General features: G+C 38.5%; 3 protein-coding genes across 3 annotated transcripts in view; 2 read left to right on the top strand and 1 right to left on the bottom strand.

Annotated features, from left to right (window-relative positions):
* The window catches only part of rnf121 (ring finger protein 121), a 10,892-nt gene extending 4,968 nt beyond the window's left edge, over window positions 1–5,924 (top strand). Inside the window, exons 6-9 of the mRNA XM_008427624.2 lie at window positions 1,659–1,779; window positions 1,859–1,992; window positions 3,873–3,974; window positions 4,989–5,924. Of these exons, the coding sequence (XP_008425846.1) occupies window positions 1,659–1,779; window positions 1,859–1,992; window positions 3,873–3,974; window positions 4,989–5,109 (478 nt within the window). The 3' untranslated portion in view covers window positions 5,110–5,924. The remainder of the gene's footprint in view (window positions 1–1,658; window positions 1,780–1,858; window positions 1,993–3,872; window positions 3,975–4,988) is intronic.
* Window positions 5,925–7,697: 1,773 nt separating this feature from the next.
* Window positions 7,698–15,054, bottom strand: nlrc3l1 (NLR family, CARD domain containing 3-like 1). The gene is made up of 7 exons (XM_008427628.2): window positions 15,010–15,054; window positions 14,012–14,265; window positions 12,877–12,975; window positions 12,687–12,764; window positions 12,492–12,597; window positions 12,164–12,401; window positions 7,698–11,720 (listed from the first exon to the last, which is right to left on the bottom strand). Exons 2-7 carry the CDS (start codon window positions 14,167–14,169, stop codon window positions 10,162–10,164), a joined length of 2,238 nt encoding a protein of 745 aa, XP_008425850.1. The 5' UTR covers window positions 14,170–14,265; window positions 15,010–15,054; the 3' UTR covers window positions 7,698–10,161.
* Window positions 15,055–18,217: 3,163 nt separating this feature from the next.
* Window positions 18,218–27,141, top strand: part of LOC103475861 (connector enhancer of kinase suppressor of ras 2-like) — a 38,157-nt gene continuing 29,233 nt past the window's right edge. Inside the window, exons 1-2 of the mRNA XM_008427787.2 lie at window positions 18,218–18,281; window positions 25,693–25,856. Of these exons, the coding sequence (XP_008426009.1) occupies window positions 18,218–18,281; window positions 25,693–25,856 (228 nt within the window). The remainder of the gene's footprint in view (window positions 18,282–25,692; window positions 25,857–27,141) is intronic.

Raw genomic sequence — 27,141 nt, forward strand, 5'->3', positions numbered from 1 at the left:
TTCCTTTGCCAATCAAGCACAGTCACTATGAGCAAGTTCCAAGTGCAGAGGGAACCATGAAGTGGTACATGGCTCCAAAAGTGAACTTGATATGACACAGTGAACCTTCCTGCCATCTGCTCGTTCACCTTTGCTATCATTTCTTATTCAACAGTTTTACCRAAGAAAGCGTTAATATAATATCTGTAGAGGTCTCCGATATGTTTYTGTTCTAGACTGAGTACAAATGCTTCAGTKTAGGTACTCGCTGATACTAAGTACTGATACCACACAATAACTTCTGAAAATAAATTTATTTAGTTTAGTCTTTGAGTTGCACAGCTGCACAGCGCAGGAGGAAAATCCAGCAGAACTGTGGAATCGGTTTGGAGTATTGGGTACGAGTACTTGACGCTGGTGTCGGGTATTAATATTCAGTTTCTTTATTGGTCATATGYAATATTCCAATTTTCTGAGTCACTTTATTTGAGTTAGCTGTACACATAGCAACCAAAAAGTCTCTGTGGTTGAGGTTTAGTGGTGGCATGAGATTATAAATGGACGCCGTTGTAGCTAACCCTCTCACTTGCAGGGATTTCTTTAGCAAATCCTGAATATATCTGCAGCTTCTTTTCTTGYGAACAGGCTCTCTGACACAGGACTATTTCATTTCCTCATTGTTGCGGTTAAACCGACTTATGTGTCAGAACACATTAAAGGGCAAAGGCTAATAATCCTGTTTATGTAATTATTGTTCCATTTGCTAATTCATCTGGTTTTGTAATTTCCCAAGTATTTATATCTTTTTACTTATGTGGATTTTAATTGAACTTGGCTGGATTACTTTAGAACTAGGATTGAATTGGAGTAAACTGTGCATCTAGTCCATTGWTGTTTTTTCTACATTTCTTAGCTGAACTAAAAAAAAAAATTCACATTGTCATGATTGGGTATGAAGAAGAATTTTGAGGAAAAATATACATTTTAAAACAATTATGGATAAGGCTGTAGAAAATATGGGAAAAGTGAAGCACCGTGAAGACTTTCCAGATGCGCTGTATGTATCTGAATTTGAATCAATTTTTAATTTCTGTTCTCAAATTAGATTTCTGTCTTGGAAAATGCCCCGTCATCGTTACATACGTAAACTGAATTGAAATGAACCACCAAGCCGACTGGAAWTCAYTTTTACTAGCTCTGCTTGGATAAAGAGTGAAACGACCTCAGTCCAGAAAAATGTAGCCTATAAGAGTCAGTCTGTTTCTAAAATTGCAAAGGTTAATGTAAACATTATGTAAAGAGCTTAAGCTTTCATGACAAGTGACACATATGATCTACACGTAAAAAAATGTCTGCCTTTCTCTTCTTTTTTTTTTCCCCCCATAGAGGTGGTCGCCAAGGGACTGCTATTGTTTTCAGTTTCATTGTTTATAAGATTGTTTTGTTTAGCTATATTTAAAACATGGTTACAGCTATTTTAAGGTTTATTGATTTTAAAATAAGTCTTGAGATCAAGGTTTTCTATTTGAAATGATTAGGAAGTTCTAAATAATTTAAAGCAAAGTTTGCAAAATAATGAAAAATGGATCATTTAGGTGCAGTGTTCAGCCTTTTTATTAGTTCACTTTTCTTTATTGRTCTTTTGCAGCTCTTGCTTATCTCTCTGATTATCCCTGTAGGATAAAACCAGAGGATGCTATGGACTTTGGCGTTTCGCTGCTGTTCTATGGGCTGTACTACGGGGTCCTTGGTAGAGACTTTGCCGAGATGTGTGCAGACTTCATGGCTTCAACTGTTGGCGTAAGTAGCTACCTTGCATATTTTAGAGGTAGCGACTGACTCTAAATGTTACTTGAACCATTTGTGCTTTTCATTTCAGTATTACAGTGCATCGGGGATGCCGACCAAGCACCTCTCGGACAACATCTGCGCCGTGTGCGGTCAGCCCATTCTCGTAGACGTCAGTGAGGAAGGAATAATCGAGAACACCTACAGATTATCCTGCAATCACGTGTATCCTACCTGTCACTCATACAGACGTGCTTTTTGGTCTGGTCTTATTAGTGAAAAGAGAAGTTTTGGTGCATCATGGGTTGTTTTCCAGATTTGTTTTAGATACCGCGACATGCAGTCTCTCACAATGTAAAGAGGAAGTAGCTTGATCTTTATCCCAGAATGTTTTGTCTGTTGGTTTAAATTACCCCATGTACTTCCTCAGTGCTGATTGGAATTTGCTGAACGTTATAAACCGCACGTTTTCCTGTCTAGGCCTTTTTCAAACTCTGCGTTACGGTTTTAAAACCTGGCACTAACATGTTTTTTTTCCATGTTAGTGTCCACAGCAGTGGTCTGCAACCTTAACATCTAAAGAGTMATTTTTCCAGCTAAAATTTAATTTAGGTTTGCAAATGTTACATGGGCTCTTAAACACAACTTATCTACTTGTCTACTGAGGAAATCTGATGTTTTTAAATAACTGCCATTTTATTTCTGTTTTTAGGTTTTAGTACAGAGGATGSAGAGGTAAAAGAGGACGGATGCAATTTTTTATATGGGATTTGTGTAAAAATGTTTATTAAAAAAGCATATTGTTTCCAACAAAATGACACGACAAATGGATCTAAAAACATTGTTGTTATCTTAAGAGACACATTATTGTGTAAATTCAATGTAATTATTTCATGAAAAAATTGACAGTACTCTAAAACCTTCATTTATGTCCTTATTTTAAAAATATTTCCTATTCCTTTTTTTAAGTTAGAGCAACACAAAGTAGGGTCTCATAAGATATATGTTTTTCATAATCTAATACTAATTTATCTTATTCAAATTACAGCRGCACTGTCTGTACAAGTTTTCCACCGAGAGAAATTCTTGCCCATTGTTTGCAAATTCTGCAAACAAACCYTATCAAAACTCAGATTTTAAGCTGCATATTGTTGACTTTGACTGAGCCATTATTGTGGCTGAATTTTCAGGGCCATTGTCCTGTCTAAAGAAGAATTTCGCTKTATTTTGCTCCATTTATTTTCCCGTCAACTCTAAGCAGAATCCCTGTCCCTACTGAAGAAAAGCAACTCCCACAGCATGATGCTGCCGTCACCGTACGTTATGTAGGAGTATCAGAGGAGAACGGGGATTTATAARCAAACTCGATTTGTAGCTACGTGATATTATGAGCAGAAATGCACAACAGCAGTGAAAATGATTCAAGCCATAAACCAGCTTACTAAATTATTATTGCAGTTAGATTATGATTAGAAAAACAACAGAGATTATTGGATGTTCAAGACCAAAAAAAAGTTTGTGAATAATCAAGAGAAAATAATTTACATATTGAACATTAATGTAATGGGATGTAATTTAAAGAATTTACATCTCTGAGTAAAATATTTTGCACATAGAATATCCATTACAAATCCTTAATGTTTTGCTGCAATCCATTCCAAACATGGCATTGGTGTTTTAGATAGAAATAGCATTTTTATACTATTCCAAAACCAAACTGTCAACCAAACTCCTCCCATGAGTGAAAGAAACGGTATACAAATCATATTCCGTTGTCTGTTACATTTGATGTTTAAAATGTAATGTTTTGAAGGGATTTTAGCAGAAATATAACTCGCTTGAATTGTGAGAACATCCCCCATCACTGCCACCTAGTGGTATGTTTGTTCCTTTGACCCGTCAGCCTCCAAATATGTTCATGTTTTCATGTCCATTTTCTTCCCATGAACTCCTGGAATTATCCAATCTGGTGGGATATGAATCACCTGCGGTTGCAGTCAGCGTTTTCACTGCCACGTTTCTGTTGTTGATGCTGTGKAAACGTTCATATCAACACTTCCCCATGTTCAAGCTGGTGACGCATGAAGCCTTAACTCCACGTCCAGCTTCCATGAGTTCTGCATAAGAGGCTGGTGCATCGTGGGGAAGAAGCAGATGTGTCCGTACTGCAAAGAGAAGGTGGATCTGAAGAGGATGTTCAGCAATCCGTATCCTTCCTATTGTTCCYACCAGAGACAACTACTTTTTGAGCTCAATGTTGAATCCTGCTGTTAAGTATTATAAGAAGTYGARCTAAATAATAAACTTGTTGGAAGTTTAAATYGAGTGTAAAAAAGTGACTAGATGCTAATTAATGTACTAGAAATTTCCAGCTTGCATATCAAGTTCTTGTTCCTTTTCATGGATCAGTTAAAGGCACGTTAGAGGCGCGTGACAGCAGTTTCCCAAAACTGAAATGGGATTCTTCTAAATTAGAAGGTCATTAAAAAGTTTACCTTTAGCATTTACGATCAGKGAAAGATATATTCAGTTATGTATATTAAGTGTTTATTTTAAATTAGAGGATTGTGAGTGACAGATAACAGAATTCTAATAAAATGTTATATTTTGCATAAGGCCAAGCAGAAATATTTTTAACATAACAGTATTGTGGCCCATCCAGTCTGGTATTTCTAAAGAAGCACAGACTGCCGTTCCAAGGATATCAGTTGAAAGTTAAGTGGAAGGAAGAAATGGTTTGGAAGGGGGAGTTGTACATGAAGCAGGCATATGCATAAATGTTCACTAGGTGTGGTTTGTGCATCAATACTGTGAACCTGCAGGTCTTTAGTGACATGTTTTTTGCAGAATCAGAGGCTGATCCATGTCATGCTGCATTGATGCAGTAAGTCGTGTTAAAGGAGGCCTAACCCAAATATTCAGTGCATATACTGCACTGAACATGCATATATGTTTTCAGTACGCTGTTTAAAGAGTAGGTTTTTATTAACTTTGTGTTATTGTGTAGTTCTCTGAATTTAGCTTGGTTTTCATTTGCTAGAAGCCATAATTATCAAAATTAACAAAAAAATAAACTTGAAATGTATCAATTTATGTCTATTTTTTATTAGCTTAACGTCTTGCATTAGGTTGAGTTTCAATGATRTTCWAATTGAGTTCCTRATTCTCTGTTGTATCTTTTCTGATTAYTTTGAGTTGTTTTCCTTCACTGYTTTGTTCAGCTGGGAGAGGCCACATGTCATGTATGGACAACTTTTAGACTGGCTTCGATACCTGGTAGCCTGGCAACCCGTCATCATCGGGTTTGTCCAAGGTATCAACTACGTCCTGGGTCTGGAGTGATCCCGGACTAAAGACCTCAATGGACTGAGAAGATATGCACTGGCTCCAAAAAGACTGTGGGCCTAACATTAAACTAAAACACCAACAAAAGTGTCTCTACTTTTTGTAAATATTTCTAGGCGCATATCTGTATTTACGGTTTATTTGAATTTTATTAGTGTTCTCTCTCCGGAGGTCTTGTTAATTTCCTGGGATTTGTTTCACACCCATGTGATTTGTTATTTGGTTGAACTAGTAAATTGGTTTGAAAAAGGTGCTTTTTTACTGATTCGTCTTAAATATTTGAAGGTATCGTGCTCGAACCATGTTTATGTCTGAAAGTTGTGAGTCAGACTTTTTTTTTTTTTTGCTGCAGAAAACGTCAATTCGTTACTTCCTCAAATTGACACATTTTCTTCTTTCAGTGTAATCACTCATCTCGCTGCTTCACATTTGTCGACGTATTTTTAGCACCAAGTTGCGTAGGTTTCTTAAAGCTGATGTCATACGTCTTCTGACTGGAAGCATCCAGTCAATGGGGAAAACCTTTTAATCATACAAAACCTAGAATTTTATGAAACTTTCTGATTATCATGACATAAAGGTTACTTTCAGGGTATTTTTAGCAATATCCTTATTTTAACATTTTGTAGCTCTGGAGCAATAGAGGTTATTTAGTTGGTCTCATCATTATAAGACCAAGGGAAACTTTTTTTCCAAAGCTATGGTACTCAAAGGCATCAATTAAGAAACGAAACATAATGATCTTGGTCAAACTGGCCCGATCAGGGTCTCCTCTTTTAATGTACAATATTAAATATGTATAAAAAAGCAAATGCAGACTTTAGCAGTTTTTTCATGGATTGTTTTGAAGTACCACAACAGAATGAAACTAAGAGTGTTATTTTTTTAACATCTGTTTTCCTTATTAGGTTGGAAGTGGTGTTTTTTTTTTGTTTTCCTAATTTCCCACAAATTGCATCCAAGGTTTCCCCCAGAAAACTTGCTAAGCCCGGTGGTTGAGTGTGAAGGCAGTCATTCATCCAGCGGCCCGCCGTATTTTTGAGTTAAAAAATGTTTAAARTTGACTGAAAATTTGAAAATATCACTTGATAATTATGTGTTATTGGAAGATTAATACCTGAAAACCAAATATAAAATCTTTAAAAAAAAAAAAAGCCAACATTTTAAAAAGACTTAAATACATGAGCAATATTTAGCCTGGTGGGGCACAAGTAAAGCGTGGTGGCCCGCCAGGCTTAGAATGCACTGGGGGAAGCCCTGTACATCTCAGAGAAAATTGATCCATCCTCTTTTTGCAAAAGTTTTCTGTATTTTATGTAAAAAAAMMAACTTTTCTTTAAAAATGAAACATRTTCTATAGTAGATATTAACCAAGAGATTCTAAGTTGTTTTTATTCAAAAAGTCATGTAAAATTTGCAGCTCTCATGTTTTGAAGTTCCACAACTGTTAAAAGTTGTGGAGTGACATTTTAGTAAAAGTTGCACCACAATGTCAAAATAATTTGCATTTGCTTTCAGCTTRGTTCTGGTTGCAGTGAAGGAAAAAAAAACCCAGCTCTTTTGTTTGTAAAGGCTGCACACCCCTGGTGGGGCACAAGTAAAGCCTGGTGGCCCACCAGGCTTATAATGCACTGGCGGGCCACAAATAAAATATTTTTATTTTTGGCTGTCATTTTCAAAAAGTCAAAGCTCTAAAGAGGTTGTTTTAGAGCTAAACTCTTCATATAAAAATGATCAGGTCTGTATAGCACATCTCAAACATCAAATCAATCAGTACCCTTTAATAATTGTCACATGACAATGATTGTGTGATTGTGTTTAGTGTATAAACCACACGTTTGCAGGATTTCCACTGACACACTGTGCGTAACGAGTTGGAGTCAACCGTAAGTCTCACAATAGTTGACCTWAAGCAATACAAATGCACCAAACTGTGAGGAAATCCCCAGAGTGGGTGGAGGGGAAGTGTGTACAGCTATATAACGGGATCCCTATTTGCAGATACTGTAGACAATAGATGTTAACTGGACAGATCAATATGAAGCTGCAATCTACTATCAAAGGTAATTGTGCATATTGATGAAAATACATTGATTTTTTTTTTGTTGCATTTTTGTGATCATTTTGTGGTCTGTGCAACAGCTTTTGGATGTCTGTGCCTGCTGTTTGCTCATGGATTTCCAGGTAAGGAGCAATTMAACATGACAGGTTTATGTTTTTATGTTATTATATTGGCTCATTTCAGCTGTTCAGTTTCAGAGTATGACTCTCCAAAGATTATCGGGCCTCTACACAGCCAAGTAAGGGCGGATCCAGGTAACTCAYGTYATCCTTTTATTTGCATCCTAACATTCATTTCTAATAGTATCTGTTGTTTCTTACGCTGCGTTCAAGTAACGTCTACTGAAAGCAATATTTCAACCCTGGATTGCGGATCTTTCCTTCCAGGCGAGGATCTGATTCTCCACTGTGAGGCATTACCGAACTGCGACGAGGATGAGGCTCTCATCTACTGGCTCGTCAACGGCACTTTCCCCGAAGAATCACCCAGCCATGACAGAATAATCGAATCAAACGAGTAAGGATCACTTCAACACTTTAATAGAAGTTACGCCACAACATCTAAATCATTTGCATCTTTGCTTTCAACTTGGTTCTGATTGCAACGACGAATCTTGTTTTAGATCATCTTTGATGGAGGGATTGATCCTGCAGAAGATTTTGCTCTTGAAAAACGTCGCATTGGAGGACTTTAGTTCCAACTTTAGCTGTGTTGTAACAAATGCAGTTGGAATGGCACAGAAGTTTATAAAGTTAGCAGACACTGATTGTAGTGGTAAACAATAGAGGCACTCAGGGCACCTGCTGAACAATGTTCGTCTTGCAATATGCACATTTAACATGAATTGTACCTTTCATGTACAATTCATGGTAGAAGAGTCTCTTTAGCTACAGAATTAGTGTGGAGAAGAAGAAAACAAAGGCACAAAGCAAAACACTGGCTGGAAGCTAAGAGAAATATCTAGAGTACTTTGAAAGGGAAACAAGCGCCCATCTAAATGCAGCACTGAGGCACTTTACATCGACTTCTGTGTAAAAGCAAAATATTACAAAAATAAATTACTAAGCTTTTCGCTCTTCTGTTTTGTTAGCTGATATGCTCTTTTGAATTAAAAGCTTAAATAAATGTGTGAGGTGGAGACTTGGGTGGAGACAAAAACATGCTTTTGCCTCCAACAAGTTATTTCTTTATTGCATTTCAGCTGACATTTTTGCAATGCTTGTGCATAATTAGGCCAGCGTAGTCAGGCACTCTGGGAAACAAAAGGACCAAATTTGCACTGTCACAACAAGCCTGGTTTATTTCTACATGTACCAAAAAGAGCAAGAAATGGCTGTAAATACATGTGTTTACTCTTCATTTTATTTCTTCTAAAGTGTATATATTTATACTTTTTTGTTTGTATGCTGTGAGTACTTTAAACGAAAGTCAAATTCTTTGTGCACACAATCTTGACCAATAAATACTGATTCTACTGATTATTTGTCCTATTTCATAACTACATAACTGTAACTGTGATTAGTTACAATCTAGATATTACAGGATTACAGGAAATCTAGATATTTCTCATAAACTTAAAATAGAAAGTTTTACAATCTTTTATCAAATACACGAGACAAAGAAAGATTTGAGATAAAATTTCTTCTCAGCATCATTGTTTTCATACAAACACAAATATAGAAAATATACATAAAAAAAACAAACCTTTCAGACAGCAAAGGAACATACAATGTAAGACTGTATGTGTACATGCATGTAATAATGAGTGTTGAATCAGTTTCCTAATGAAGCATTTCATTTCTTAATGCAAACAGAAAAAAAATTACCCTAAAACACCAGATTCCATTTTAGTCTTCAAAACTTTTTCAAATAATTACATCCATCATAAACTCCTCCTTCAAGGTCAATCTTTAATCTAACAGGTTATTACAAAAACAATGATAATGAATCAAAACTTGGAAACTGTCCAGATCAAGGTTTCTGAAAATGTAAATGCTTTTTTTGCCTGAAGGACTAAACTCTTACATATTCTGATCTTTAATTTAACAGCATGCTTTTAGAAGTATGCCAAGACTCGTGTCCAAAATCCATCCCTGTGTGACTCAAGTTGTTTACCATTTTTATAATTACTCCCTATGTGATCTTGCAGAGCTACCAAAACACTAATGCATCTGAAAACCTACAAATGGCAGCAAGAGAGATTGGATGCACAACTCAGCCTTTAGATGAGAAAACTCACAGGGCTGCCTTCTCCAGACTTTTAACTTGGACTGGAAATTTCTGCTCATTAATACTGGGAGTTTCTGCAGATTAATCAAATATAGCACCTTGCAAAAACTGTCATTTCACCTTCAACTTGATCACATTACAACCTGAAACCTGGATGCATTTTTATTGGGATTTTGTGTGATAAACACTGAGCACAACATAACTGTGAAGCTAAAGTATTATTTTTAAAATAAAAATATGGAAAGTGTATTTGCATTCAGCCCACCTTAAGAAATTCCCTGGTTTAAATCATATTAACGAATGGTAAAGGCTCAAAGCCCAAGATGAAACTGGGAGTTTTAAATAATTTCCAAAAAAAAAAAAAAAAAAGGTCAACAATGATTAATCAATTTCCTCTCACAGTTACTTCTGTTTTGTTGTTGTGTAACACAAAATCCAAATAAAAAGCCCTGGGGTTTGGGGTTGCAACAGGTTAACATGTTGGAAAGATCATGAAGCTTCTGAAACCACTGAAGATGGGAGAAAACATGAAGATCTGATCACATCTGATCACTGATAGTGTCTCACATAAATTAGCAGCTTTTCCTCATATGCTCCCAAACTAAATGAATAGGCGTAACACTCAAACATAAATTGTTAGTCTAAGTGTGCCTTACCCATGCATGCAACTTTTCTCTGATACTAAAGTGCACTACTTTGCTTTCTTGCGTAGTGATCGGCCATTTTATTCATTCTGACTTGGGAGCCAAGTCAAAAGCTCACATCTCCAACTCCTCCTGGCAACACTTCAAGTTCTTACTCCGATCTGGATGCTGAGATCCTTGGTTCTTTTTGATGAGAGCGGCACAATCTTTAGCCAAGTCTAGGACCTTCGCAGCGGGCTTGTGAAACGGCAGGAGAAGTTCTTGGTTGGTTTTGCATCCCATCCCAAAGAGGAAACGCAAGAACAAGTCCAGTTTGCCATCTGGGCATTGCAGGCTTTTTTCCACTGCTGCCTTGTACAGCTCCATTATTCTGTGCCCCTTGTGGCTCAATCTTAATTTGCTTTTCACCGATTGATCAAAAATGTTCTTGTCCTGGTTCCTAAAGGAGAGATATGCATAGAGAGCAGCCATGTACTCCTGCATGGTGGGGTGGAGAAAACACACCACGTCCTCGTGGCACAGGACTAATGGATTCGTCATGTACTGCATGCAAATGCCACTTCTGTTCACTGCCTCTATGTGAGAGAAGTCAGGACATTTCGACCTTTTCAAATGAAACTGACCATTTTCCAGCAAGGTAAAGGCAAATTTCCCAAGATCCATGAGCAACTTCTGCTCTTCCACTGGACTGAAATCTGGCTTTCTTGTTCTACGAATGTGAACAAGCTTCAGCAGGAGCTTCGTGTACATGTACGTAATGTTCGTGGGGAGTTTTTCTTCTGGTGACTCTCTGAAGACCCGCTGGTACTCATCTGCCAACAACATGCAGAACAAGGGCAGGTAGCACATGATATGGAGAGTTTTCAGTGACTTGACGTGCTCGATGACTTTGGCTGCCTGATTTGGGTCCTTGAACCTCTTCCTGAAATACTCGTCTTTGTTTTCGTCGGAGAAACTACCCATTTCGATCTCGTCGTAATGCCCATCCCACGGGGCGCAGCGATCAGCATGATACCGGGACGTTATCACGAATCGGCAGCGGCTGAGAAACCGGCCTCTGAGGAGGTTGACCAGGAGGATCCTCAAGGTTATGGGAGAACTGGCGTCGGAGTGAATCTCTGTTCGCATAAAGTTAAGCTCATCAGGGTACTCGTCTAGACCGTCAAAGATGAATAAGGCTTCATAATCTTCATACCTCAAGCCCTCTGATTTTATCCTCTTTGCCATCGGGTACAGTTTGTTCACTATATCCATCAGAGAGGTCTTGGTTCCTAAATCTAAATACTCGTTCATCATCTCTCTGATTGTTATGACATAGACAAAGGAGAAATGCTGGTGTGATAGCCCCCGAGCCCAGTCAAGGGCAAGCTTTTTGACAAACATGGACTTCCCCGATCCGGCCAGTCCATAGAGATACACCTGCCTTGCAAAAGTCTTGGTTATCCACTCCTGAGAGAGAGTTTCTGCTAACGGAAGCGGCTCGCCTGGCTTCTTCTTGGTGTACGCCTTGGTTATTTGCAAGACCTCGTGTTCAATATTCGGGCCATTGTCAGAACGTGAGAAAGTATTGACGTCTACGTAGATGTCATCCAGTGGCATCGTTTGTCCTTCGGTGATCGACACTTCGCTATACTTCTGTATCATCAATTCACACAATTCATGACGTATTTGATCTGGAAGAAAAAAAAAAAATCAGGTTAAGATCAAAACATGTTCTGTAGAGCTGCAAAAAAATTATTTGCATCCTTCAAGATTTCTTGTCTATTGTTAATAGAGGAATATCTTAATACAGAAATACGTCATTTTTGTTTAAACAACTTTGTTTCCCATCTGTTCTTGGATTTCTTTAGATGCGTTGCTTTTTGAGATATTTTAGCGCATTTCATGCTGTCAGATTCGTTCTGTTGAAATTATTCAACAAACCTGTTTATGACTAACAAAACTGAACCAAAAAAATGTGGTGATCATTTGAAAACTGTCCTTTGCGTTTGTTCAGGTTTTCTGATGTTAACATTTGTTTCATCTAAGAAGAGAAGAAATCTGGAAGGCATCAAATACTTTTTCACAGCGATGAATCATTCGTGTTACTGGAAATGAACATGGTGAATGCTCTCACTTTTGATGTACAACTTCCGCAGATGTTCAGCAACATTTTTTTTACTGATGCTGACGAGAATGGTTCTGGTGATCTGCACAGACATTTCGCAGGTGAAGCTCTCCAGCAGTCGGTCCACGAGGTCCACGATGTCCATGCTTTGAGAGGCGCTGAATTTCTGCGGGTAATGAGTCCACAGCTTCCACTTGAACATCCTGAAATCATCATCAGGCAGCTTCTTCAGGGTCTCACACAAAGCCTAGGAGGAAATGGAGCAAATAAATGAATCACTTCCAGCTTGAGCTTGGGTTTTGAAGGCCTGGTGGAGGTGAATGCCACATAAAGACACCTTAAAAGTGAATTGTAGGGTCAAAGATGGATGCTTGATTTCCTCTGGCTCTTGGATTAATTCGAGCTGGTTCGAGGGCTCTTTGACTTCCTCTTTGCTTTTTTCCCTGGTGAAACACAGGTTTCATTACATCTTAGGGCCACGTATCAAACAGCTGCATGCGTTAAAATCTAACACTGCGGTCACATTTCTTACTTAGGAATGATCTTTTCACAGTCGTTGCTGTCAACGGAGTAGCAGCTGGAAAATGAATCTGTTCTTTCCAGCCGGACGCTAAAACCAGGAAGACAATGACGCTTTTACATTACAGTGAGGTAATGAAGATCAACGTAGCTCTCTGATCATCATGCTTAAGCTTTCTGTGAGTCTTTAAAGCTGCTTCTACCTTGTAGAGGGCCCCTCCTCCTGGTCTGCCACGCCTTCATCTTCACTAGTCAAATTTTCATAGCTCTGAGCCGGAGCCAAGGCCTGATCCACAAAATGCCTGTAGCGAGCAGAGTTAAAGTTTTTTAGATGAAGTGATACACAAATCAGTCATCCAATAGTTGAAAAAAAGACAACTGGTCATTGGTTAGCCATTGGTATGTGATCACAATGGTAAAAGTAGAATAGATATCTGGAGCCAGAAATCAAGCAGTTTCCAACTTCAGCTGCCCAGAGCATTGACCAGTCAGCTGGGAGATGTGGGTAGATGACCCAAGAGTCAGAATTCTATGTTCCGACTTGATTTAAATGTATATTCCTGCAGCAGGAATATACATTTTCAAACCGGAATCAATGGAATGATCCTTCATAAAAAGCAGAGATTAGAAAATACATTTGTTTTTATTCCCAAGAAATAAAATTAGTAGGTCAGAGAAAACTAGAAATCTGTGTTTATCAGTAAAAGCTCATCTGTGCGTCTCGAGTTAGTTTCTTGGTTTTCACAGAGCAATACACGCACAGGAGCAGCAGTCCACTCTGACCTCAATGAACTCCTACAAGCAGCATCAAGTCAGGCATTTTAACTGAAATGCCTTAAAGTTGACAGACGAATACAAGTTTGAGCTCCATGTGAAGATTTTTCTTTTTGAGGGCAACTTGCACTAACTCCACTTTCCTCCAGGAGGCGTATTTTTGTTACAATTGAACATTTGTAATTGCATGTATATAGCCTAATAATTCCCTTTTTCTTACAGATTTCTTTTATGCATTCTGCTAAAGTTATGCACAGTGCTTTTGTAATTAAATTGCATTCAAGTGTAAGTTATAAGTTATAAGGCTACGAAACTTTTAAAAGCAGATAACAGTGATCCTAAAACCTCTTGTGCTTTATTTTGTCCACAAGTAAAGTCTGCTTTCATTACATTTTAAGTTAGACTTATTTTGGTGAAGAGGAACCTTAGAATGCACAGTGATGACCTTTGCCCTTCTCCACCAGCGGCACACATTCTTTCCGTCTCTGTAGTATTTAAAGTGACTGCATTGTATGAATCTTTAGCTCGTTTGGAAAGGCTAAAAAGTCATAGATCTCAACGTACCATTGACTGGTGTCCATAGGAGACGGTCCAAGGTCCAGAGATGGTCTCCTCTCAGGAATGTAGTAAAGATCATCATCCTCAATGGATTCAACATCTTCTCTACCAGACGCTGCATCCCCAATGGAAGAGTTGTCTGACAACATCGATTCAGCCATCATATCATGCAGAAGTATACTCAGCGACCGACTCGGCAGGAACTACCAGTGAACGTTTTTTTTTTGTCCCAGTGTGAACACAGACTAACCTGCCTGAACCTGTACAGCAGCAAGAAAAAAAAATAGAAAGAGTTGTGAGGACCAGACATTCAGGTTTTTTCAGAACCATTCTGCTCAAGGGCATATCTCGTGTTGCTTTCTTTAAAAAAAACCTAGTAGTTAGAGATAAAGTGAATTTAGTTAAAAAGGCGAAACAATTGTAGAAAATACCTTAAATGCAAAGGGCATAAATAAATAATTATAATTATGCGATTTTAAACTTTTCCAGACTGTCAGCGGTGGGACACAACAACACATAAGGTGTAAATTCACACGCCACGTCATGAATCTAACTTATTTAAATTATCTGAGAGGTTTATATGTTTAGGATACTTAATTCTAAATGTGGACACAGCGGCAAGTTGTAAAACACTAGTTTAAAAAAAAAGAAAAACGCTTTTTTTTCATAAATTGAGAGCTTCTGTCTATCTAGAGCAAATTCATGGCTTATCATATTATATCGCTTATGTGATCTACAATTGAAAGGCATATGTTTGAAGCTTGACTTCACTATTCTACATACCAGAGATAAAGAACGTGTTCTCCTTTCACTGAAGCCAAATTAGGTGTGAGCATTTAGCTAACTTTCCCGGTGTCCCAAAGACGACTTTAAGAAAGCTAGTGTAGTCAAAACGTTCACTAATACGTTCATAAACTATGTAACCATGTAAAGGAGTTGGCTAGGATATAAAATATTATTGTTAAGAAATAATTACCGATCTTTTGACCGAATAGTTACCTTACCTCTGGAAGTCTTTGCTACAAGGAAGTTTCTTTTCTTGTTCGCTGTCAAACTGTAATGGAGGCTTGATGAACTCGACTGCCCCCTAGAGGATGAAGCCATTAAATGCACACTCCCATTAGCTAAAAATTACATATTACATGGTTGTTAGGAAATTTAATCTCAAACCTGCTTATTTCTCAGTCTTTGGAAGAACAGCTAACAAATCTTAATATTCGTTTCTTGTTAAAAACAGTTAGGACTTGAAAAAAAGAACATGTTTTAAATAATAAATTAATTCAGGCACATGTTTTCAAAATGCTTTCTGATAAAAAGCTATTCTTGTCAATTAAAATGCATTGATAATGTTAATGTTAGATTATAGATGTTGCCAATTGCATATAAGGTATTATTTTTGTCTGTATGCATAAAGGTAATAAGTTGTTTCAACATATTTTACTCCACAGTTGTGTAGAAAGGCTTTCGTGGCTAACACACAGTTTTAATGGTTTAATAAGACTTAATTCACAGCACATTTGGAGTTTCCCTATGAAAAGATAAATCATTCAGTTTCAGTCTATATCATGATGCTGCTGTTATGTAAGGCTGGGACTGAATGTCAATCCCCTGCATCAGAGTTTTCCTTGGACTGAAAGTATGATTCACAGAGATAAAAAAAGAATCATGATTTATAGATGCTGTATCAAGTCACATTCTCACATTTCCCACTGTTCCTCTCTTTGCATCTATGATTATTGATCTTTTTGAAGGTAACAGAGTTGGGTTTCAATCTGCTGCACTGGCTTTTATGTAGATGATTGTGCRTAAACATTTAAAGACCTTTGAGTGTGTAAAACTCCATCCCTCTTTTTCCCATTATTTCATTTTAACTTTTGTTCTAGCATACTGGGGAACTTGGCTGAAAAAGTACATTATGTTACGGTGAAAAAAAAGGATGATAAAAATGTATTATAGTCTTATTTCTTATTAATAGTAAACCCAGTATTATTGAGCCTTTGTTACTAGATGCTATAGGTTTTCTAGACATGTTTCTGACCATTTCAGCTCTGTTTCTGTTTGATTCATGCATGTTACATTATCTTCCTCCCTCTACATATAAGCTCACCATTAACTTCTTTAAATTATCATATGTCAAACCATGGATTTTAGAATTTTTTTTAAAGCTCAGTTTCACATTGATGTACTCTGTTCTTGCAACTCATAGCCTTTATAATCTGCATTAAGAATACATTTATTATCTGACTGTTTCTAAATGCAAACTCATCACATGAAATCAAAAACAGACCARTTTCCTGCTTGATTAACGAGCAAAACAGGAACGCAGCCTCCTTCACCTGGCCACAAAGCAGCTTTTAAGTTAATACTCAATTCCATCTCTTGAAAAATGGTTTGTAAATAATATAATCCTGATTTCAGTACTCTTTTGACAATTTTGGATGTAAAGTTCCTTAAGACAGAGCTGAATGTTTGCAATTAAAGCCCAACTCATCATGATTTGTAAAATCATAATCTTTTTGAAACTCTTTTTAGAAGAGGCATCTTCACTACAACTTAAAAATAAAATAAATTCAAATTTAATTATAAGGTCATTTAAAACCCCTCAAATGTAGTATTTATTTACTTAATTACAGTGTACTGTACACAAGGCTTAATACTGAGCAATGCATGAGTAAGGAAAGGTTTAAACCCTGAAGCTGTTTAGTGGTATATATAAAGATCACGGCATGTCAGGATCCTCTTTCCCTTGGTGACCACTGTTCCACTACAGTGCGCTTTGTGTGATGGAGGCGAGCAGCGACAAAGACAGCAGGAGAAAACAGTGGCTTGTATGGAGGGCGATCAGTGCCCCCCAGGCTTGGAGAAGATGTAAAGGAATTGGCATCAGAATACACCACACTGTTTCTATTTATTGGAGACATGCGATCAAAGTCTAATTTTATATTGTTTCTTTTGACCATTAAATGTCAGCGATCTTTGTTTTAGCAGCATGTATGTCATCATTTGTGCAGTCCGTGCCTATGAACCAAGTTGACCTGGACACAAAAGGCCCTGAGGTGATGAAACAGGAAGATAAACAAACACTCATTCATGATTGCATTGTCTCCTTCTCACTTTTGTTGTTTTTTTTCCCCGCTGGCAATGAATAAGTTTGTTTTAATGCAAATAATGATCATGTTTTTTCAGTCACTAAACACATATGTAATTTGTAGTTAGGTTACAGAGTTGGCAGAGTTTTGCCAACTGTATAATCCAGTCTTGGATTATACTTTTGTTCAACGTGGTTGTTTTTCATAATGAAGTAACAAAGTAGGCGTCTCTCAAATTTGTAGATTTTAATCTAGTTGACTTGGCAGTGGCTAGACTAGCCTCTATTTCAATTTATCACCATTAAAGATGGCTTGAAATAAAGCCCACAGATTAACAAAAGGAACATGCTAAGAGCTCCAGCTAAAGATATTAATGCCGTATAAAGTTTAATTGAATTCCACGTCAAATATCCCGAACCAAACTCTAAAAAAAAATAATTTCTCAAGAAATATTAAGCTTGAAAGTACTGTCTTAGATTCCTTCATGGGGAAAAAAAAAAGCCTGTTCACAGACAAATGACCAACAAACATAAACAATACTACATGCTGAGTCTTCGCGGTTGTCGCTCCTGTGGCATTAATCACCCGTCATACAGAAAGACCTCGCCTGCTGAAGGCAGCGAGGGCTGTGACTCCATGTCTGGGGAAGGGGAGGGAGGATGCTTAGAGCGAATGCTACCTCTCCAGACGGCAGGATGAAGTGAACAGTCTGCGTGTTGTTCGCTGCTCTGGACGGCACTAGGATGTATTTAGGCAGAAGAGCCGGGCAGCAGAGACCCAGCAGCATCACCGCCGCTGAGCCTGACATGAATGATAATTGAAAGACCTCATTCAAAGGACTGAGCAGCGCTGGAATCTGCAGGAAGCCTGCCGGGCTTTACTCAGTCTCCGCTCCACGACAACATTTTTTTTTTTTTTAGACATCTTGGACCAATGTCTACCTCCATTGATGTTTAAAGGCAGTTAAAACTAGTGTGCGTCTTTTTTTTCTTTTGGAAGAGGAATTTTGAGTACATTTTTTGTGCTTGTTTATTTATTTTTCCCCCCCCCCTAATTTTGAGAAGGGAGTTGGTTGAGTTGGGTGTGTTTTTTCTTTTGTGAAGCTTGAACACAAACTTCTACCATGGCACTGATTATGGAGCCCGTGAGCAAGTGGAGCCCAAGTCAAGTGGTAGACTGGATGAAAGGTGGGTTTTATTGCCTGTATAAATGCAAAATTTTTTCCACAAAACTGTTCCAAGTGAATCAAGTGTTGCGCAGCGATTCAACACATTCCGACACAAACCGATCCGAGATGTCGGAAAGAAAGCAAAACACCTGCTGAACCTCGCCTTTAAACGTCGTCGTTTGGGTTTATGCGAACCCGATTTGTTATCATGGATTATTATTTCCTTTTGGGAACAATAGCGACGTGAATGTGGATGTTCTCCAGAAGAGAGCGCATCCAAACATCTCCAAGCGCTTTGAAACCCATTGTGTCCATTGTTAAATCAGAGCTTCCTCCTCGGGGAGGCTGGGGAAACAGCAGAGATGTAGTAATTGTACCCAGATGACACGGGTTCAGATGAAAACGGGGTAAAGTTATCTGGGAAGTGTGTGTGCATAGCAATCATTGCAGCATCGCCTGCTAAATGTTCATCCACAGATGTTTGGAAGGACTCTCCAGGTGAGCTGACAGAGAGGGACACCAAGGCTGACTGGAGTTAAAGCTCAAAGCTATTCCTCATTACTTTTCAGTAAAAATCAGCGTACTTCAGTTATAGTTTGTAATATATATGACAACATATTTCGGTCAGTTTTTCTATTTGTTTTGGTATTTTTTTTGCTATGGTGAAAGCAAAAACAAAAAAAAACAATAACGAGCTTAAAAGATGCTCATACTTCCTGGTGACATCACAAAAGGTGCAGCTGATCAGCACTCTTGCAACGTCCTCGCCTATTACCCTTTTTATTCACACGTTTTACTTGCCTTCAAATAAATTGACTTGGATTCTGTGAGCACACAGCAAAGAGTTCAGGAAAATTTGGACGCGAGAAACAAAGAAGAGGTTTGTGAAGATGAGCAGATGAGTCAAACTGAGTTATAAAAAACTGGTCTAGTCTCTGTGTTAATGTCCTTCATCACCTGTGACATCCACCAAAACAAAACAAAAAAAAAATTGTTCCATTACTTCCTCTTGTCGTGTTAACAGAAATCCACGTGCAGCAAAATTGTTAGTGTCTTCTTCTTTTTCTTCTTCTTTACCCTGCTGTGTTTTTACTGTTAGTGTTTCACTAGCATTTGTTAGTGGAAAAATACACCAGTGGATAATATTTTTAAAACTATTACACGACAGACAGAGCTTATGTGTGGTTCCAATGTTTATTCCTAAAGCTTTTGTTATCATGACGGGGGAATCCTCCGCCTAGCAGAAGCTAACGCACATAGAGAGAGATCCTTTTCAGACGAGCAGTAGAGCCCTCCTGAGGCCATTTTTCATCTAAGAAATGTTTGTGCTTAAACTAATCTGACGTGCCATTACTAAAAGCCTGGAAATTCAGAAATGTTGAAGTTGTTGTGATCAATTTGTCTCCCTCTACCAGCTTTGGTAGCTGTGTCAGATTAGCGTTTGCTTTGATCTAGAGATCTGTAAATGTCCCCAAACAGCTGTTGGGGTTTTTTTTTTTTTTTTTTTTTTTTTTTTACATCCTCAGCCCACTCCCACTCTCTTCACAGATTCCTCATAAGCTATGCTTGTTTTTGTCTGTTTGCATTACAAAGATATTCCAGAATTCAAATGTGATAGGAATGTAAGTGGAAATGTTCGTTCCAGTTGGAGGGAATTCTCTGCCTGTTCAGATTTGTCTTTTTTTTTTTCCAGTTCTTTAAATAGTAATTGTCTCGGTAATGTGTTGCTTTGTGCTCACGTGTCAGACCAGGGGCCTTCACATCCACATCCATACATCTGTACCGCTTCAGCACACATACGCCTGTAAATATAGCATCGTAATTCGCAGCCTGTTGGTCGCTGCTGCTGCTGCTGCTACATGGAGCTGCGTGAGATGCTCATCGTATTATAAACATTACTGTTCAATGTCTATTAAAAACTAAAACCAAAATAGTGAAACATTATACGATTATGTTGAAATTTGGAATTCAAAAAAACTATGTTTTAATTATCACAGTTGAGGTATTTGCCCCCTCAGAGATGCATTCTGTTTTGGGCTTTGTGTCACATTGGAATGTTTCACATCATCAAATATTAACACCAGACAAATGTAAATACAAAAAGCAGTTTTAAAAAATATTTCTCATTCAGGGAAAATCTAAAAACCTATCCAAGCCAACTGGCACCATGTGTAAAAAGTAAGTACCCCCTAAACCTCATAATTGCTTGTGCCAGCCTTGGCAGCAGAGACGGACGTCAGGGTTTAGTGATAACTGGCAATTGGTCTGTTAAATCCCCATGGAGGAATTTTGTTCCCTTCTTGTTGTAGAAGTGTTTTAATTCTGTCACATTTTTAGGGTTTGGGACGTGAACGGCCTGTTTGAGGTCAAACATCGGCTTTCGGTTGCACATGGCTCTTCATCTGATGTTAATGGATCTAAGTGAACAAAAAATAAAAAATAAATCCCCAAGAGGGGGTTGTTTATTACCACCATTTAAGTTATCTTTTTGTCTGATACTTTTTGTGTATCAAACATTTGATACACAAAAATGTGGAATAAAAATCACCCGGTAAATAATATATTGAAGTAAACATTTTATCTACTGCTGTGTAAGCAAATAAAATGTAGGAGGTTAGCTATCCTTCAGCCAGCTGACTGGCAGTGTGGAGCATATGAAGGACAGGGCGCGTTGTTTTAATTTATGATTGACATGATCGTAAAAAACTTCAGCTCCTCCTTTGGTATTGTGTGTTAGCCGTCCTTCATTCAACTTGTGGCACTTGGTGAAGTAGCTCGGCGTTTTACCCAGCCAGCAACAGGTGGAGAAGGGGGGAGTTCTGGGCTTATTGTAATGTCCATACAGCTGGACGAATCTCTGTTCAGTTCGTCGCTTTCTTTGTTATCGGATGCTGGCGTTTTTATGCAAGGTGACTGGCAGCTCGCAGCAACCTGCGGGGGAGGGGGACTGCGCCGTTACTTCATTGTTCTTTTGCTGGCGTCTCATTAAAATGAGTTTAAAGCAAATGAACTTCATGATGGCAAACTGGAAACATTTTAAAGCCTCGGGTTGCCTTGGTATCGGTCAGCAGCTTGCGGTGACGACAAGGACCCCCTTGAAAATGAGATGAAACATCTCAGTGGGTTATCCTTGAAAAAAACAAATAAATAAATCATCAGATCGCTTCTAGTGCGAGTGGTATAGCTAGCTGCACTTGAGTCTGTTGAATATGTGTTTAAAGAATCACATTGGAGAAATAGGAGCTTTAAATGTAAGCAAAAAAAAAGAGAGATGCAGAATCAAGCAGAAAGGCGGCGATGCTAGCTGCTCAGCGAAGCTTTAAGTCAAAGAACAAATGAGAAAAGTAGGAAGAACGATTGTATTGGACTCCTCTGTGTCCCACATCTGACAAGTGGAGCAAAGAGCATTTCTGTGGCCGGCGCTCCGTAGTGGTAATGTGAAGTGAGGGACAAAAGTGACTTTGAGAGACACTGAGGAAGAAGAAACGGCTGCAGGGGGTGGGGAGTCCTGTTAAATAACCATCTCCGAGCCTGCCTGGCGACTGGCACTGTTTTGTTTTCAGGATTCCCAGGTTCCTTTATTTCTTCGTGCCCCGTGATGTCGCAGGAGGCCAGAGAAGGGAGGACCCCCGTGACCTTCCCACAGCCCTATTCCCGTCTCTCGTCAGCTTTGTTTGAGCGAGGCGCTTTGTTCCCAGCTGCGATGGAGCTGTTTAAGCACTCAACTTTAGAGAGAAACGACACACACCTTATCCTCCAAGTCTGTTCTCAACATGAGCAGCATCTTCTGCAGAGTGTTGTTTTTATGCTGCAGACCAAATTCAAGCTCACAGTCTGAACATTATCAAACCTTCCATATTTACAAAGGGAACCACTTTTGATTTTTCTCCTCTTGTGTTCCCCCTCACCCAAATTRTCTGACTCAGCCACTCAAACTGTCGTATATGTGTTTCAAATTGCTCTTTCCCCCGGACATTAAAAGTGGATTATCCATAATGGAGATCAGCGCATGTCGGCACTGTGCTTTTAATTTCTCCTCTAGGTGCTTAATAATSTGACCCATACATGTAATGGCTAGGAAAACCGATGTGGCGGAAACTATCATGTTCACTCAATGAATGGTGTCCTATTTAAATGTGGGCTAAATGCCAAACAGAACAGAAAAAATATCTGTGTTTAATATGTAGCGACTAATCAGGATTTCAGTGTCTGTGACTAATTAAATCTAAAAATCAAATCAGTTACATCACTTTCAGCTGAAGACGACCTTTTCAGAGAGTTTAAATAAAACTTCAAAGGAAGAAGAAGAGATTGCTTCATTTTTTAGAGATTCCTTTTAAAATGAATGCAGGAAGTGGAAAAAAAACTTATCTATATTTCAGTGTTTTTCAAACTATTTTTCATGTGGGCCAAAATTGTCAAGTCAAAAGGATTTGCAGGTCAAAAAATACATTTTATTTGTTTTTATTTGTATGTTCAAAAATAAAAAGTTTAAATTATTCCAAACTTAAAAAGGGTTTACAGTTTATTTAAAAAAAAGAAAAAGAAAYGTCCACTTTTCCAATTTTTAAGGTGAATGAAAACAGTCGCTGTGTTCGACCATGTTTAATGAGTTCATAAAAAGCAGACTGCTTTTGAGTAAAGGTCACCGGGTCCTTGCAAGAGAAACCAAAAACAGCGCTATCTAAGGACAAACAATTTGTGTTGTACCCAATATTTTCCATTGTAAGGAGAATTAAATTTGTTTGTAATAATTAAAAAGTTTCCATCTACTAGGGAGGGGAAAGCATYATTCTTGAACTGCAATGGAGGGCCACACAAAACTAAACCAGGGGCTACAAATGGATCCACAAACCTGATCTATTCCAAAACCAACTACTCTCTTAATCTGGGATCATAATGAACAAAACAAATTTCAATCATCAGATCCTCACTGTGACCCTCATATGAAAGAATGAARAGAAATTATTAAAACGAAAACAGCATAAAATTGTTACCCTTCATAATTTATTGTTTTATCTCGACGCATGCAGGAGCTCAGCGTATTAACAAAGCAATACGAGAACAGTTTAAAACGGCCAGAAGACTTCATTATTTTTGAGAGATTRGSTTAACATCTAGACAGACGATTTGTTTGGCTGACATAGATGCCCACACACAAAAATCTAGCAGGTGATTGGAAGTGGGCAGGAAAGCCAAAAGTCAAAGTTCAAAGGTTGGTTCGTGCTACATTTGATTTTCATTAGCCTCCTACACACACCAACACGGTTCTACGCAAAGCTATCAAATATTTAGTGTAATTTATTTAATAGGAGAATACAGAGAGATTGGTTGCATATTTCACCATCAGTTATAGAGATTGATTAGTAAAGCCTTAAAGTGTTGAGCTCTCTATGGCCTTCCCCTCACACACCCACGCACACGCACGCACGCACGCACGCACGAACACACACACACACACACACACGCACACGCACACACACACACACACACAATTAGCTGCTAGCTGAACCCATCTTGAACGCTTGATCAAGTCTGTGCTCCAAGTCCCATGTGTATAGTTCGTCCACCACAGCAGAGAGACGAGATGAGGGGGGAGTTGCATGTGAATGGGGGAGGAAAAAGAAGAGAAAGTCGCTACATAAGCTGTACAAAAGCTGACTTCCCTGTCTGGACTGCTAAAAAGGAAAGCCGATGAGGTAGAAAGCGGACACTTTCTAGTCACAGTGTTAGTAAAGGTTGTGTGAAAAGCATTAAAGTGAAATGCAGTAAAATAAAGTAACATTTCATTTCCGTAGAACAACCTAACAATGAATCCAATTTGGACTTTTTAGACAGTTTTAGTGTTAATCTGATTGTAGATGGGGGAAATTGACTTCAAGCCAGACATATGATCAACATCGTCCTTACTTGAATGTTCATGTTCTCCTGTCTCTCCCATTTTGAAGAGTGACTCCTCTACCACGTTATGGTTATAGCCACAGGAAACAGGAAGTCATGAGTCGCTAGATATGCCCAGACAATATGATCCATAGATATAGAACAAGAGACACTGCATTGGCTCCATTGCAGAGTAGAAATGAGACGTTAGCATGCCACCATATTGTGAGTGGCASTTTGAAAAATAAAACATGTATCCTAGTAAGCTGAGGTTTTTATGCTCCCTATAAGCTAATTTGTTAAAAAAAACACACACAATATACAGCCAGGATAAAACACAAGGTCTTAAAATGCTTGGATCGTTATTTATCATTATATTAAACTTTATTTATTTGCATTATTTGATCTGCAGAAATTTAGCTACATTTTAAACTAAAAAGTATCGCTGAAAAGAAACATGTGGAACTCTTTATTAATCTACTACCGTACTACTATCCTTATTATAAATATAAAGAAGTAGGGATCATAAAAATAAGAATCAGATTAACTGTCCTACAAATAAATAAAAATCTCTTATTATGATGAAGAAATTGACTCAGCTTCTCAGAAAAGTAACTAAGGAAGAAAAACATCTATTTCAAAATGTAATTTATTTTGTGAGCTCTATAAACAGTTATGCATCCAAATACCTACATAGAAATGGAGGTTATGACGTTATGCTTTATATAAGGTATAAACTAAATATAAAAGTGTCTTGATCTGCTCTGCTTAAAATAAAAAAAGCTGCCTCAGTCRAAAATCCAATTCATAGGGAAAAGAGGGCATATAGTCAAAATCAAAATCATTTATAGGACCAATGACAAGTGCCTTTGATTCTTTTCAAGAAAGTCCGGTGAATTTGGTTGCTTTAGATTTTGTATTTTTATAGCAGCGTGAGTCATAAAWCTGCAGTCTATGCCTATAAGCGCTCTATCAGTGTCCCATCAGAATGCAATTGTGTTGACTTCTGYGCCAGAGAGATTCTTAATCCTRCCTGAGAAACGATTCTGAAGGTTTCTGTGATGCAATAGYAATAGATTGAGCTCCTCATGAACCTGTTTATTGCGTGAACGACATAGAAGCAAGAGTTGTTTGTGATTTCAGATGTAAAGCACAAGCCRTCGGCACAAACGAGTGTTCGGTTTGTTTTARTTTGCTGCCTTTCACCAAGTATTTCTTCCACAAGGATTTCACACCTGCTGCGGTGCTAAAACATGTAAAACAAGTCGCGCGCAGACTCATAACCCTGTTAAATTAAACGCTTCTTTTCAGGCTCGGCGCTGAAAATGTAGCTGGAATGATGTTGTGGAGGGGGGGAATGTGTCACATTTCTTGTGTCACACAGACTGTTATCATGCTTGAATGCGGCAGAACGCGACCTGTGATCACACGAATTTACAGCACATATTCCRGTATGGAAGGCAACGTYGAGCCCACTTAGCATGTAGAAAGCAAAAGCAGATTTTGCAAGAACTCACAAAGTCAGACTCAACTGTGTTGTGTCGTCTCAGGCCTGGACGACTGCCTGCAGCAGTACATCAAGACTTTTGAGAAGGAGAAAGTTGGGGGAGACCAGCTGCTGCGCATCACCCACCAGGAGCTGGAGGATCTGGGCGTGTCCAGGATCGGCCACCAGGAGCTCATACTGGAAGCTGTGGACTTACTGTGTGCGCTGGTGAGTCCAAGGCTTTGCTTACATCTCTCTACTCACTGCTGCTACCTTTGAGTCACAGATTGAGCTTTCAGACAAATAGTGTGTGTCTCTGTGAATCACAAAGTAGGAAAASTAGCTTATTTGTTGTAAGATCAACAGAAATGTAAGAAAATATTGTGTCTCTGCAAAAGCTTTTCTACGCTTTGAACTTTTCCCACATTGTGCAGTGACTCTTATGAAAGTCGCTGGGAACTCCACACGCTCCGGCCTTTATGGAACAGACGCAATAAAAAGCCATTGTCGATCCAAGATGTCCTAATTTATGTTAGCTATTTATGTATAGAGGACACCGCAAACTTGGGAAAGCAGCTGCTCTGGTCAAGTGAGATCAGATTAACTTCTTGACCTGCCTGCAAAATGCTTTCTTGGGTGGAAAACACTGAATATCCCCCCCCTAAACATAACATCCCTGGCTTGAAACACGGTGGTGGCAGCATCAGTTGAAAGGACTAATACAGGGGAAAGCTTTACTTTTGGTTCAACAATCCTTCTGAGAAGAAGCTACATCTTATTTCACATTGGTCCAAAACGTGTGGCCTTTACAGTCTGACTTTGTTATCTCCATGTTCTTAAAGGGGCTAGCTCAATTTACTTTTGTATCCTACAGGATTGCTCAGGTGGAGGTTGTTGTATTTACTGGATGTAGCTCCAGTAAGTACACTTCYTTGTATCCATTTGTGCACTGAGGGTAAAGCTAGTGCCGCAGGTCTAGCTTTATAAGATCAAGAACTTGATCTTACCAATCAAAGCAGCTAAATTTCCACTTTAAGTCCGAAAATGTTGGAAATGTGAAACCGCTTTGGGTTCCAGTTAAAAATTTCCCATGAGATAAAGTTATCAATCTGAGCAGAATGTTTTCTTAAAGCAGGCAGATATTTCTGTTGTCATCCTTTACTGGCTCGTTTTGAGGCAGTTTATGCACTTACTTACTGTCAGAGATACAGACGTTTGCTGYGTGTCAGCGTGAAACACCATCGCTCTGCTGATTTGACTAATGAGCTGCTATAGTGCGAGAATGTATCCCCCTCATAACCCTAACTCCTTCCTTGAGCATCCTTTGTTCCATCAGTAACAATAAGAAATAACATCATAAAACATAGTTTTCTGCTCAGAAGAGGGGGATCATAAATGTAACATTCTGTGCAGTAAAATGAGTTTGTACACACACCGTTTGGTTCAGGCTGGAGTGATTATACAACAGGCGACTTCAATGAATTTTAAATACTAGAACTAGCTGAGATTGTTT

The sequence above is a fragment of the Poecilia reticulata genome, linkage group LG14, assembly GCF_000633615.1.
Source record: "Poecilia reticulata strain Guanapo linkage group LG14, Guppy_female_1.0+MT, whole genome shotgun sequence".
In the NCBI taxonomy this organism is placed as follows: domain Eukaryota; kingdom Metazoa; phylum Chordata; class Actinopteri; order Cyprinodontiformes; family Poeciliidae; genus Poecilia; species Poecilia reticulata.